The 12,416-nt window shown below is 46.0% G+C and overlaps 1 protein-coding gene across 1 annotated transcript in view; it reads right to left on the bottom strand.

Annotated features, from left to right (window-relative positions):
- Positions 1-1,264: 1,264 nt before the first annotated feature.
- LOC147669016 (killer cell lectin-like receptor subfamily B member 1B allele C) overlaps positions 1,265-12,416 on the bottom strand; it is a 156,898-nt gene continuing 145,746 nt past the window's right edge. The window contains exon 7 of the mRNA XM_086948282.1: positions 1,265-1,388. Within this exon, the coding sequence (XP_086804408.1) occupies positions 1,265-1,388 (124 nt within the window). The remainder of the gene's footprint in view (positions 1,389-12,416) is intronic.

The raw sequence follows: 12,416 nt of genomic DNA on the forward strand, positions 1-12,416 counted from the left end.
TCACATCTCATTGCCTTGAGCTGATGTAGCCAAGAATATCACAGGTTATAAATGACAAAGACCGGTCCAAACTTTTCAAAACTGCCACTGCCTGACTCTACCTGGGGGAGAATATTCAGTTCTTTTGAGATGACTGAGGGCTGATGTAGGTCTCGATGGACAAATAACTCCGTCACAACGGAGACAGATATCCCGTCCCTTGAAATATAAATCCAATTATATCCTATGGGATTTATATATTGGCGGACAGGATATTCGTCACCTTTGTGACGTAGTAACCCGTCTGCAGAGATCTAAATGAGACCCTAAAGGGGATATTATCAACTGCCAGCGATAATTATCGCTGGCCGTGCTTAGCGATAAATTTCTTATCGCAGGCTTTCTCTGGAATTTATCGCCCTGGTAGCGCATTATTAACAACGCATTTCTCCAGGGCGATAAAAATTCCAGAGATAGCAAGGTTATTGCCGTTTTGCAGGGAACATCGCGAAAGGGCGATAACCTTGCTGATAGTACTCTGTGATTGTATCAGCATAATCCAGCCCCTATGTCAAACATAGTTAAGTCAGGATTTTAGCAGACGTTAGATTTTGGAGAAAACTGCCATTTTCGCCAAAATCTAACGTTTGCTAAAATGATGTGGGCTGCCTTGTAAATATCGTGATGTGACTATCAGCAATATTTGTAAGGTAGTCCATCTGGGGTGCGCCCAGTGACGCCCACTATGCATCTCATTAGAGATGCAAAGGGAGGCACTGGGAAAAAGGATGCTAACATGCGGATATGCATGTTTGCACCCTCTTGTAAATAGGGCGATAGTTTTATCTCTGCTTTTTTGGCTTTGTAAGCCAAACAAGCGGAGATAAAGCCCTTGTAAATATGCCCCTTAGATTCCTTTTGTGAACATCCTCGGTGCCTCCAGCACAGAGAAGTGAACCTTGTAACTCAACAAACAGTGACCAATGGATCCGAGAGAGGAGACCCAGTTCAGAGGCGCGTCCTGCGTGGGGGGAGCGGGGTGTGATCCTGCATGGTTCACTGGATTTAGATACAAGTGTTGGTCTTCAGATGTCTTTTATGAATGAATTATCTCTCTTTTTTTAAAGATGAGGGAATACCCCATATCCCTTTTTAAAAAACAGCTCTGCTGAATTATTGACTATTCGTTGGATGATTACAGAGAACCTTTGCAACTGGTCAGCTGTCTCCACGTGGTCAGTCAGGTCGCTTCGTTGCTGCTCCCACTAAAGACAGTTTCCAGAGTCTAAAGCCTCTTTGCGTCCTTCTCACAGACCCAGTGTGCCTCTGTGAGGCAGCTTTCTGAGTAGGTTGATGTCTTCGTCGTGGCTCCACAGCTCCCTTCCTCATTGGCGCCGGCGACCTGGAACCTGTGCAGGAAAAGATGACAGAGTCAGGCCAAGAACGGTCCTATTCTTTGTAAATCACGCGCGGCAAGCAAAATTACATCTTGTTACTTAAATAGAAAAGTGGTTTTAGAGCACCTGATAGGGTCAAACTGAGAACCATTATCCTCGATGTCAGGGTCAGCCGTGCAAAGCTTGCTACACCGTCGGCCACTCACTTCAAACGTATGCCGGGTCAGCAGAGGTCGGGAGAGATGCTTGTCCCCTGTCTCGCGGCTGCGACAGGTAAGGTTCACACTGTTCGAAACTGAGACAAAATCCGACAAACCAAGGCCAGGTTTGCCATTACTGACACCTGGAAATCCCATGTGAAGCCTGGTCTTTGAGGCTGGTTTTTGAGGCCAGCCAGCTGCTGCAGTGACCTTCACCAGCACGATTGCGACCTTCACATGGCTGAACCGCTTCAAGATAGGGTGCACATCACTGACATGCAGGCGCACCCCATGAAAGTTGCAAAGACTAGCCGTGGCATAGCAAGGGTGCCACGGGTCCAGTGGATGCAAAGAGATGGAGTCTCCAGTCCCCGGGTTTGGTGGTAAAAACGGGCACTAATTTGGGTGAAGTGGTCCCTTCGCAGCCTTAGGCTCTGTTGCCATTCCCCCTGCTGCCTGCCCTCCCTGCCCCCGGACCCGAGCTGAAGGTGATGTGCTTGCGGTGTAGATTCCACAAGTGTCCACAGTGCCTCCTCACCCCGACCCAGGCACACAGCCTCTACTTCCATGGCTGCTGCCCCTGCTCCCTCTTTGGATTAGGGAATGCCAGGCCTCCATCCCCTATCTTGTCTCGAAGAGTAAACAAAGAGATTACCAGGCAGGCGCTAGTACAAATCAAGCACTCACAAAGTCAATTGGGTTAGTGTCATTCACCAGCCTTTTGAGTTTGTCAATGCTTGTTTGGTTCTCTCATGATTTTTGCAAAACTGCCCACCCCTTATCAAACTAATACAAAATAATTAGCAAAAAGCAAAAAGATGTTTTGGTCTCAAAAAGCATACATTGCCATAGTAGTCTCTTGACACCTAAATGAAGTACTCTGTGTGTGGATGTGATCCTTCTGAAACTGTAGAATGGTGTCCCTCACACTGATGGGTCAATGGCTCAATTGGGCTGACCCACTGCCCCGCGTGGCATGCTGTAGCGGCAAAGCAAAATGTGAATGACAATCAGAGACCATTTGTGATACTATTACACACTCCTTGCGTTTTAGCAAAAGACTGTTTGCATTATGAGACTTGTAGTTTTGCCTTCAAACTGTATGTATAGGCTCAACAAATCAGAAAATTCAAAGTGAGCTTTGCCAAATAGTTATGGCTGCTTGAAGTGTCACACACATGGCACAGAGCCCTTTTACAGTCGTGATTTACATGTTTACGAAGTGGTTTAGTCCATACAGACTACCTAGTTAAAATGTAAAGCCAAAAAATACACTCAATCCATATATTTTGGAGTGCTATCTTTCATGTGCATGATGCATTGAAAAATGTAAATGTAAATTGATACTTGTATAGCGGACTACTCACCCGCAAGGATCTCAAGGCTCTTGTACGAATACCGCTGTGGAACCCATCCTGGCTTTCCCTGTGAGGCGTCCACTCCTGGGCACCCCCAAGGTGGAGGCCAGGCATCCTTAGCGTTGTGGGGGCCGTTGTGGAGATTAAGCAAGCTATTGCCCAGAGTTGCAGAGTGGGACTCCATGATTGGAATAGGCACAGAGGCGAGAATTATCAGGTTCGTGGAATTTTGAGCCCAAGACCCACCGAGGCGGGGCATTGAACCCTGGTCCCGGGCTAGACCTCTGCATCAGGGTCTGCCGCTCCAATCATTGAGCCACACTTCTCCACTGCTCCATTGAAAGAAGCATTGCCAATGCCAGTCATGCAGGTCTTTGGATAGTGGAAGAACAGCGTTGCAAGCTTCACTAGAAGAAATAATCAGCACATGATAGATGGCTTCAGCATATGAAGCAGCACAAGGTTCTGTCACACAAAAAGAGGAGCAACAGACAGACTTCAAATGTCACTGTCTGGGAGCAGCAGCAGTGTAAGCTTCCGCTTTCTGTAGTATAGCAGCAGCACTGCAAGCTTCCACTTCCTATAGCATAGCAACAGCAGTGAAAACGTCCTCTTTCGATAGTGTAGATACAGCAGTGCAAGTTACCACTTCCTGTAACACAGCAGCATTGCATGCTTTCTCTTCCTATAATATAGCAGCAACAGTGCAAACTTCCACTTCCTGGAGTATAGCAGCAGAACTGCAAGCTTCTACTTCCTGTAGTATAACAGCAGCAGTGCACAATTCCCCTTCCTGTAGTATAGCAGCAACAGTGCAAGCTTCCTCTTCCTGTAGTATAGCAGCAACTGTGGAAGCTTCCACTTCCGGGTAGTACAGCAGCAGTGCAAGCTTCCACTTCCTATATATAGCAGCAGAAGTGCACACTTCTGCTACTTATAGTACAGCAGAAGCGCAAGCTTCCACTTCCAGTAGTATAGCAGCAGCAGAACAAGCTTCTGCTTCCTATATATAACAGCAGTGGTGCAAGCTTCCGCTTTCTATATAATAGTAGCAGTGCAAGATTCCACTTCCTGTAAGACAGCAGCAGCAGTGCAAGGTTCAACTTCCTGTAGTATAGCAGCGCAGTGCAAGATTCCACTTACTATAGTACAGCAGCAGCAGTGCAAGATTCTACTTCCTGTGGTATATTGCAGCAGCAGTGCAAGATTCCACTTCCTCTAGTGCAGCAGTGCAAGATTCCACTTCCTGTAAGACAGCAGCAGCAGTGCAAGGTTCAACTTCCTGTAGTATAGCAGCGCAGTGCAAGATTCCACTTACTATAGTACAGCAGCAGCAGTGCAAGATTCTACTTCCTGTGGTATATTGCAGCAGCAGTGCAAGATTCCACTTCCTCTAGTGCAGCAGTGCAAGATTCCACTTCCTGTAGTATAGCAGCAGCAGTCCAAGGTTCCATCTTGCTAAACCAATTAGACGCTAGTGGCAGGCACACTGTATGCTCAGAACTCTGCAGCACGTGAATGAATTACTGTGGTGATAGTGGTGCATACTGCGGGCAAATATTGAGCCTCACCCTGAGAGCCCTGTAAATATCTAGGTGCTGTGATAATTCTACAAGGTGCAGGTAAAATCTTGTGGGAGTTTCACTAGTGAATGTCTCCTAAGTGCAGCAGTAGTGCATTTTACAGGTGAGAATACATGTACAATATCAGAGCTCTGGGATGGTCTTAATGCATTTTGAAAACGTAACCCCTTCGCCACGGCGCGACTCCGGCTGCGGCGCAGGGGGGTGCAAGCGGGGCGCTCCATTACTCATGACGGCTCCACACTATCATGAGTCATGGGCAGCATGTGCTCATGATGGCGTAGAGCCGTCATGACCCCGCCCACTCACTAATTTGCCCGCACAAGCAGGGAATTAGTGCTTCGTGGGCGGAGCGGCAGTTGGTTGATGACTCCACGCCGTCATGAGCACACGCCGCCCGTGGCTCATGACGGCGTGGAGCTGTCATGAGCATGAAAGCCGTTAAATGCGGGCATATGGTGAGAGCTCTAAGGACTGCAGGGACATTAATGTAGGCATTTGTATTGTGAATCCTTAATAGATGCTTCGTTGCTTGATGACCAGTGCATTTTGGCGGTATAAATGTTAAGGTAAAGTGCTTTGTAAGTCCTATGTGCACGGCTCAGTAAACCTTGGCCCTTAAATAGACTCTGCTGTCCTTTAACGTGGAGGAAGGAATATTATCAGAAATAGGAGCCATCTTGGAATGGTAAAAATATGTGATTGAAGTAACAAAAACAAATTCAATAGTTTGAGAGGACATCCTCCTTTCTGAGCAGTGAATGCATTAACAAATAAAAGAATATATGTGAAGTGTTTTCCATTTCCCCCAATTCAGTGTTTTATAGGTTATTCCAACTCTCTCTTTTACTTCTGTTGATGTCTTCACCTCTCATCCCTCTATCTCCTCAATCTCTCTTCTCACCCACCTCTGGTTTTACCTTCATTTCTCTTTCCTCCCTCTTCCCTTCCTCCTCTCCCTCCCCTCCCTCCCCTCCCTCTGGACCTTTTTTTTTTTTTATAAATCTTTTTATTAATAAAAGCAAGTAAATTAGGTGGTCATCAAATACAGGGTCACAGGTTACACACAGATATCATTTTAAAATACAATACAAGTAGATTTTGGCGGTGGGTCCAAGATGGCGGACTGACACCGCTGTGCGGAGGAACGCTGTTCGAGGTCCGGGCTCTTGTGATAGCGGACCACGTCTTTTGCTGAGAAAATTAAACAATTGGTGCTCTGCGATTGAGGTCTTACCGGCTATGCGGGGATGAGCTGGGATGGTACGGCTGGGCTCGGCTGTGTCGACTTCGATAACGCAGGACAGCTGACAGCTGAAAGTGGTTTACTGAGGCTGGACGATTCTGCGCTTGGAGCCAGGGCGGATGCTGCGACTCCGGCTGATTGAGAGCCGGGTGAGAGGATTATTTCGCTCCATACGACTGCAGCAGCGTCTTCTCCCTGTAACTACGAAGGGCTGGGCTGCAATTAGCTGGCTCGGTCTCCAAGTTCACCGGCGCTCCGACATACCAACGGCTTCTACAAAACCTGCAACGGAGTGCGGGGAGTGCGGGGAGATGGCGCCGAAACTCCAAGGACTGAGTACGCGGATGACGACGACGGCAGCGGCGGCGGCTGAGCAGATAGTACCGACCAACCTTGCGGTCCCTGCTCCTGCCGGGAATGTCAGCTGCACTGCACCGACCTCGGAAAACTCAGTGGCAACACCTGAGATGGCTATGGATGCAGGCAAGAAAAACTCTGGTAGGCTAGAGAGAGTGGGAGATTGCTCAAACGCTGGTAAACTAACCCCTTGTCTCCCTATTGATTCTAATACTGCTAAAACTGCCTTGGTTTCAGATACTTTGTTTCCACCGATACAAATCAATCCAATGTCCTCACATTTAAATGGCTTTTCTGGAGCTGGTTGTAACACTGTAAATAATCGAAAGAAACAGCAAGCGAGTGACACGCCAAGGGACAATGTTTTAATGGCGGATGTTGAGAATGGTATTGATATTGTTACTCATATACAAATTACAGCAGAAACCACTACTCCTGCCACGACTTTACAACCCTTGTTACCAGCTGTGACAATCAATGGCGCTCCAATACATTCAGAGATACAATATGTTAAGAATAATAGTGTGAACATTATACAATCCACACAATCTACCACTACATTGGCGGCAACATACGAGGGGACGGTTGAAGGGGAACTAAGTCATGAAACAGATGGGCTAAAGGAGAATGCAGGGGTGGAGTACCTGGAGCACACGGATGGCGCAGAAACAGATGAGGAGAACTATGACGTTTCTTACATGGGCAATAAAAAACCGTCTTCCTCAACTAAAGATAAAGCTAATAGCATTAAAAAGGGGAGAGGTAAAATTAAGAATAAGACTAAAAAGGTGCTAAATAAATCTAAAACTACCACTATGAAATCAATAGCAGAAAATAGCCCGATTAGACAATGGGTGCAATCTAAGGGTGGAGTAAAATCAATGGCCTTGCGGCTTTCTAGAAATAGCCCAATTGAGTCAGGTACTATCTCAGTAGATGTCAATGGCCTTACTACTGTGACGGATTTGACTGACTCTGAGAACCCTGTAAAAGAGATGGCCAATGTTTGCACTGCAATTCAAACAACGCAAACCATATCTACTCCCTCTTCTACTCCCTCTTGTATCTCTATTTCTGCTCTGGGTGGGATCGTTGAATCAGGTCCGTCAGTGGAAATCTCATCCTCTGCCCAACTGGACTCTCAGCCAATATTAAGGCTTACACCAATTGCACCTGCAGAAGTCTTTGATACACTCCTTCCCATTACTACTGTATCGAACGCAGTAAATCTTGCAGCATCAACCACTATAGCTGCAACAACATCAGTAGTATCTGAGACAGTATTGTGTACAGGATCTTCAAATGAATCAGAAATAACTGAATTACAGAGCTCTAATGATCTACACTCGGCCAGTACCTCCCATAATAATGCCGCTCTTCCAGTAGATTGGACTCTTCAAGGGGAGGTATCTTCATCATTTCAGATGATATTACAATTACTAAATGAACAAAAACAGGAAGCCCAATCCCACTACCAGCAGATGAGGGAAGATAGTAGTAAGACTCAGTCTTCCCTGCAGGAAATGTCATGCAAACTTGGTGCTATCTCCCAAGAGATGGAAGAGCTTCAGCAAAAAGTGGTTTTAACGGAGGAAAAATCACTTCGCTCTGAAATAGCTGTAAAAAAACATGAGTACCAGATGTGCCAAATGCAAGCAAAGCTTGAAGATTTGGAAAATCGGCAACGTAGACAGAACCTACGCTTATTTGGAATTGCAGAAGGGGCTGAGGGAGCCGATGCAAGAGCATTTATTGTTCATCTGTTTCAGAAAGCATTCCCCGAATTATCTGATTGGGATTGGGACTCACAGATTCAACGTGCCCACCGGCTTCCTCTGTTCCAAAGAAATAAGGGCAGTAAATATCCCCGCCAAATCTTGATATACATTGGTAACTTCTTGCTTCGCCAGGCTATTTCATTAAAAGCAAGACCAAATACTCCGGTTACCATTGACTCAACTACTTTTTATGTAAGATCTGACTTAGGTAAACTTTCTATGGAACGACAATGGAAACTAAAACAGTATATTGATCCAATAAAGGAACTGGGTGGCCAAGCTTTCTTGCAAGAACCAGCTAAACTGAAAGTGTTTAAAAAATGGCCGAACATATTATTTTTTGGAAGAAAATGAGGTGGAACGAGCACTGGCTGATTGGAAATTGGAAAAAAAAAATGTTACTGAATAATGCCCTTTTTTCCTCCTTTTTTTTCTATATAATGTGTTTTTCTTTGATAATTTTACAACAAATTATGTAGCATGAGATTAACAGGTGGAACAGGGGTGTTTATATAAGGACTCATGCTATTTTTTTCTTCTTTACTGACATAATAGGCTATATAAATTTGTAAAATGTAAAATATCACATAATGTTAGACGTGGTCTGGAATATTTGAGGTTATATTTGAATGCCCGGAACCTTGAGGCGTTTAACCCCGCTCCGAAGCTGCCAAACACAACGGCAGCTGTTCAAATGAGAGGACCAGTAAGTAGGGGTGGGGGTGGGTGGGGTATGCTGTTGCCTGGTAAGGGTGGGGTGGGGGGTGGTTTCTTTTGGGGCAAAAATTGTATCATGGGGTTAAATAATTATACTACTCGGAAACACAGCAAGACGGATATGATTTTTTTTGAGGGCTTTAAGGATAGGGTCCTGTACCTTATACAATGCATTTAATAAAATGTTTAGTATGGAATGTGGCAGGCCTAAATAGCAGGATCAAAAGAAACCTTGTGTAAGAGGATCTCAGGATGTATAATCTGCAGATAGTGGTTATCACTGAAACACACATAGCATATAAGGATAAAAAATTACTAAAACAACTTGGATATGATATTATGGTCTGTACTGAATTTAATGCTTCTATTCGGGGGTGGCAATATTAAAACACATTCACCTAATTTTAGTACCCTTCACTTTTCCACTCCAATCACTATACACTGCTTTTTTCATTAGCCACTACCACACTCCTCTGTTCTGCTCTCATACCACATTTCGGTCACGGTAATGTTTACCGGCTGTCTTGTCTCCTGGGTAAGGAGATCCCATATGATGACAACAAGGGCGGTACAGTGTGGCTTCTGATGGGAACAATATTTTTCTCCAAGTACTCTTGAGTCTCGACTTGACCATTCTTTAACTATCATTTCTCACTGATACTGTTCTATGTGCATTTGGTATAGTGGTTCTTACTGTCAAACTCTCTTTTCCATTTTGACCCCCAGATATTATTTGTTGTGATATATTGTGTTAGGGGCGTATATCTGGTTGGTCGGTAAACTTGCCCTTAGACCCTCCTCACTTGTTGTTGTTGTAATATTAAAACACAGACATTTTAAGGTAGAAATAAATAGGACATTAACTGATAAGGCTGGTAGGTGGGCAATAGTACAGATAATACGGGATGGTCACAAATATACCATCTGTGGGGTGTATGCATCAAATCAAGATGAACCAAAAATCGTTGATCAAGTGAATATGGAATTACTTTCATGGGATGGGGAGTATATTGTGCTTGAGGACTTTAATTGTATTATGAACTATAACTTAGACACAACTAGAAAAGGCTCATTTCAGAGAATGAGGAAGACTAGGGCGGCAATTATAGATCATCTACTTAAGTATGCATGGAGATGTTTACACCCAAGGGTACCCGTCTATACGTACTATTCTGCTGCACATAAATTATGCTCACGCATAGATATGATCTGGGTTACAGACTCCATCCTTGAAACTAGCACTATTACAATATGTCCAAGAGTAACCTCGGATCATAATCCAATTATTTTGACATTTGAGATATCAACAGAGAGACCTACACCTCGTCCTTTTTCCTTTCCCAAATATTTATTCACGAATAATAATTTTGTGAAGCAATTGAAAGAACATATAAAGGAGTTTATAGACATAAATATCTATTCAGCTTTACCTTTAACAGTGTGGGATGCATGTAAGGCTAGCATACGCGGATTTACACAACAGTATATATGGCAGTAGAATAGAGAGCGTCAATTTCTAAATGAGCAAATGATTGCCGAAATACTTGATCTTGAACATCAAATATCTGAAACTTTACTAACCGGGGTAGCAAATCTGGAAGCTTTAAATTTTAAACTGGTTGAACTAAAGGTATCGATGAAAAACATCTTTAGAGAAAAAAGCATCAGTAAATTAAAAAAACATCAACTCAACCAATACGAAAATGGTGAAAAAATTGGCAAAGTTCTAGCTTACAAAGTGGCTGAAGATCGCGCCCAAAATGCTATCAAGGAAATCATAGGGGATAATAATCAGACCTTTCAGGACCCTAAATTAATACTACAACAATTTGCATCCTATTACCAAGAGCTCTACACGCCAGAAGCTGTAGTTAAGGAAAATAATATCAAAAACTACATAACAGTAAATAAAGTTAAAACTTTGGAGGTTGAACAATCCGATCAGTTAGTGGTTGATATTACAGCAGCAGAGATTAGAACAGCCATTAATTCCTTAGCAACTGGCAAAGCTGTAGGAGAGGATTGTATCCCTTTAGAGTTATATAAAAACTGTATGGAAGAGCTGACTCCATTGTTTATTAACCCCTTCGGGGCTAATGACGAGCTGGGCTCGTCATGGCGCTTACCTGCGGTGCGCTGATGACAAGGCCAGCTCGTCATCAGCCCCACCCTCGGGGGAAGCACTGGCGCTCCCTCCGAGGGTCTCCGATTCTTGTTGTTTTGCTTGGGGCGGCAGGGGAAGACCTTTCGCTGCCGCCCCCGCCCCCCCCCCATGGGAATCCCTGTTGACGTCAGCGCGCACAGTGCGCGCTGACATCATCAGGGATTCCCAGCGCTCGGGAAGCTATTTGCTTCCTGCGCGTCTGGGGAAAAGGTGAGTTTAGAGTGTCTGGCGGGGGATTGGGGCAGCGAAGAGGCATCAGGGGAGAGGAAAGAGTTTTTCCTCTCCCCTGATGTCTCTTTGCAGGGCATTTCTGCCTCACAATCGCGCACAGCGTCGCGATTGTGCAGCGGAAATGCCCCCACTAGCACCAGGGATGTAATTTTAGATTATAGGAACGACCCCTTGGGCAAGGGTCGCTTCCAGGCGGGCTGTGATAATGTTTTCGTTTTTCTGCCCCCCCTGGGGGCAAATCGGCCCGTTTTTCGGCCGTTTTGCCCCCAGGGGGGGCAGAAATTCCCCACCAGCACCAGGGTTGTTTTTTGAAGCCAAGATGGCGGCCATATTTTTTGTTCACGTTTTTCTGTCCCCCCTGGGGGCAAATCGGCCCGTTTTTTTTGCCGTTTTGCCCCCAGAGGGGACAGAAAATGCCCACTAGCACCAGGGATTTTGTTTTTAACTTTTAGGAAGCGACCCCTTGGGCAAGGGTTGCTTCCAGGTGGCCTCCCACTTAACTTTTTGTTTTTCTGCCCCCCCAGGGGGCAAATCGGCCTGTTTTTTGGCCGTTTTGCCCCCAGGGGGGGCAGAAATTTCCCACTAGCACCAGGGATATTTGGCACTGTGTTTGTTTTGGGAAGCGACCCCTTGGGAAAGGGTCGCTTCCAGGTGGCCATGATTGTGTTTTTGTTTTTCTGTCCACCCTGGGGGCAAATCGGCCCGTTTTTTTGCCGTTTTGCCCCCAGGGGGGGGCAGAAAATACCCACTAGCACCAGGGAATTTAAATTTAGTTTTTAGGAAGCGACCCCTTGGGCAAGGAGTAGTGCTTGGCTGGCGGTGTGTGTGGAGTGGCACTTGGCTTGCAGTGTGCGTGGAGTGGTGTTTGGCTGGCGGTGTGTGTGGAGTGGCGCTTGGCTGGATGGTGTGCGTGCAGTGGTACTTGGCTGATTGTGCACGGAGTGCTGCTTTGCTGGCGGTGTGTGTGGAGTGGTGCTTGGCTGGATGGTGTGCGTGGAGTGGTACTTGGTTGTCTGTGCACGGAGTGGTGTTTAGCTGGTGGTGTGTGTGGAGTGGTGTTTGGCAGGCGGTGTGTGTGGAGTGGTACTTGGCTGGATGGTGTGCGTGAAGCGGTGCTTGGCTGGCGGTGAGTGGCACTTGGCTTGCGGTGTGCGTGGAGTGGTGCTTGGCTTGCGGTGTGTGTGGAGTGGTACTTGGCTGTCGGTGTGCGCTGAGTGGTGTTTGGCTGGTGGTGTGCATGGAGGGGTACTTGGCTATCTATGCACGGAGTGGTGCTTGGCTGGCGGTGTGTGTGGAGTGGCGCTTGGCTGGTGTGCGTGAAGTGCTACTTTGCTGTCTGTGCACGGAGTGATGCTTGGCTGGCGGTGTGTGTGGAGTGGCGCTTGGCTGGTGGTGAGTGGCGCTTG

Source organism: Lissotriton vulgaris, unplaced genomic scaffold, assembly GCF_964263255.1.
Source record: "Lissotriton vulgaris unplaced genomic scaffold, aLisVul1.2 SCAFFOLD_3545, whole genome shotgun sequence".
NCBI lineage: Eukaryota > Metazoa > Chordata > Amphibia > Caudata > Salamandridae > Lissotriton > Lissotriton vulgaris.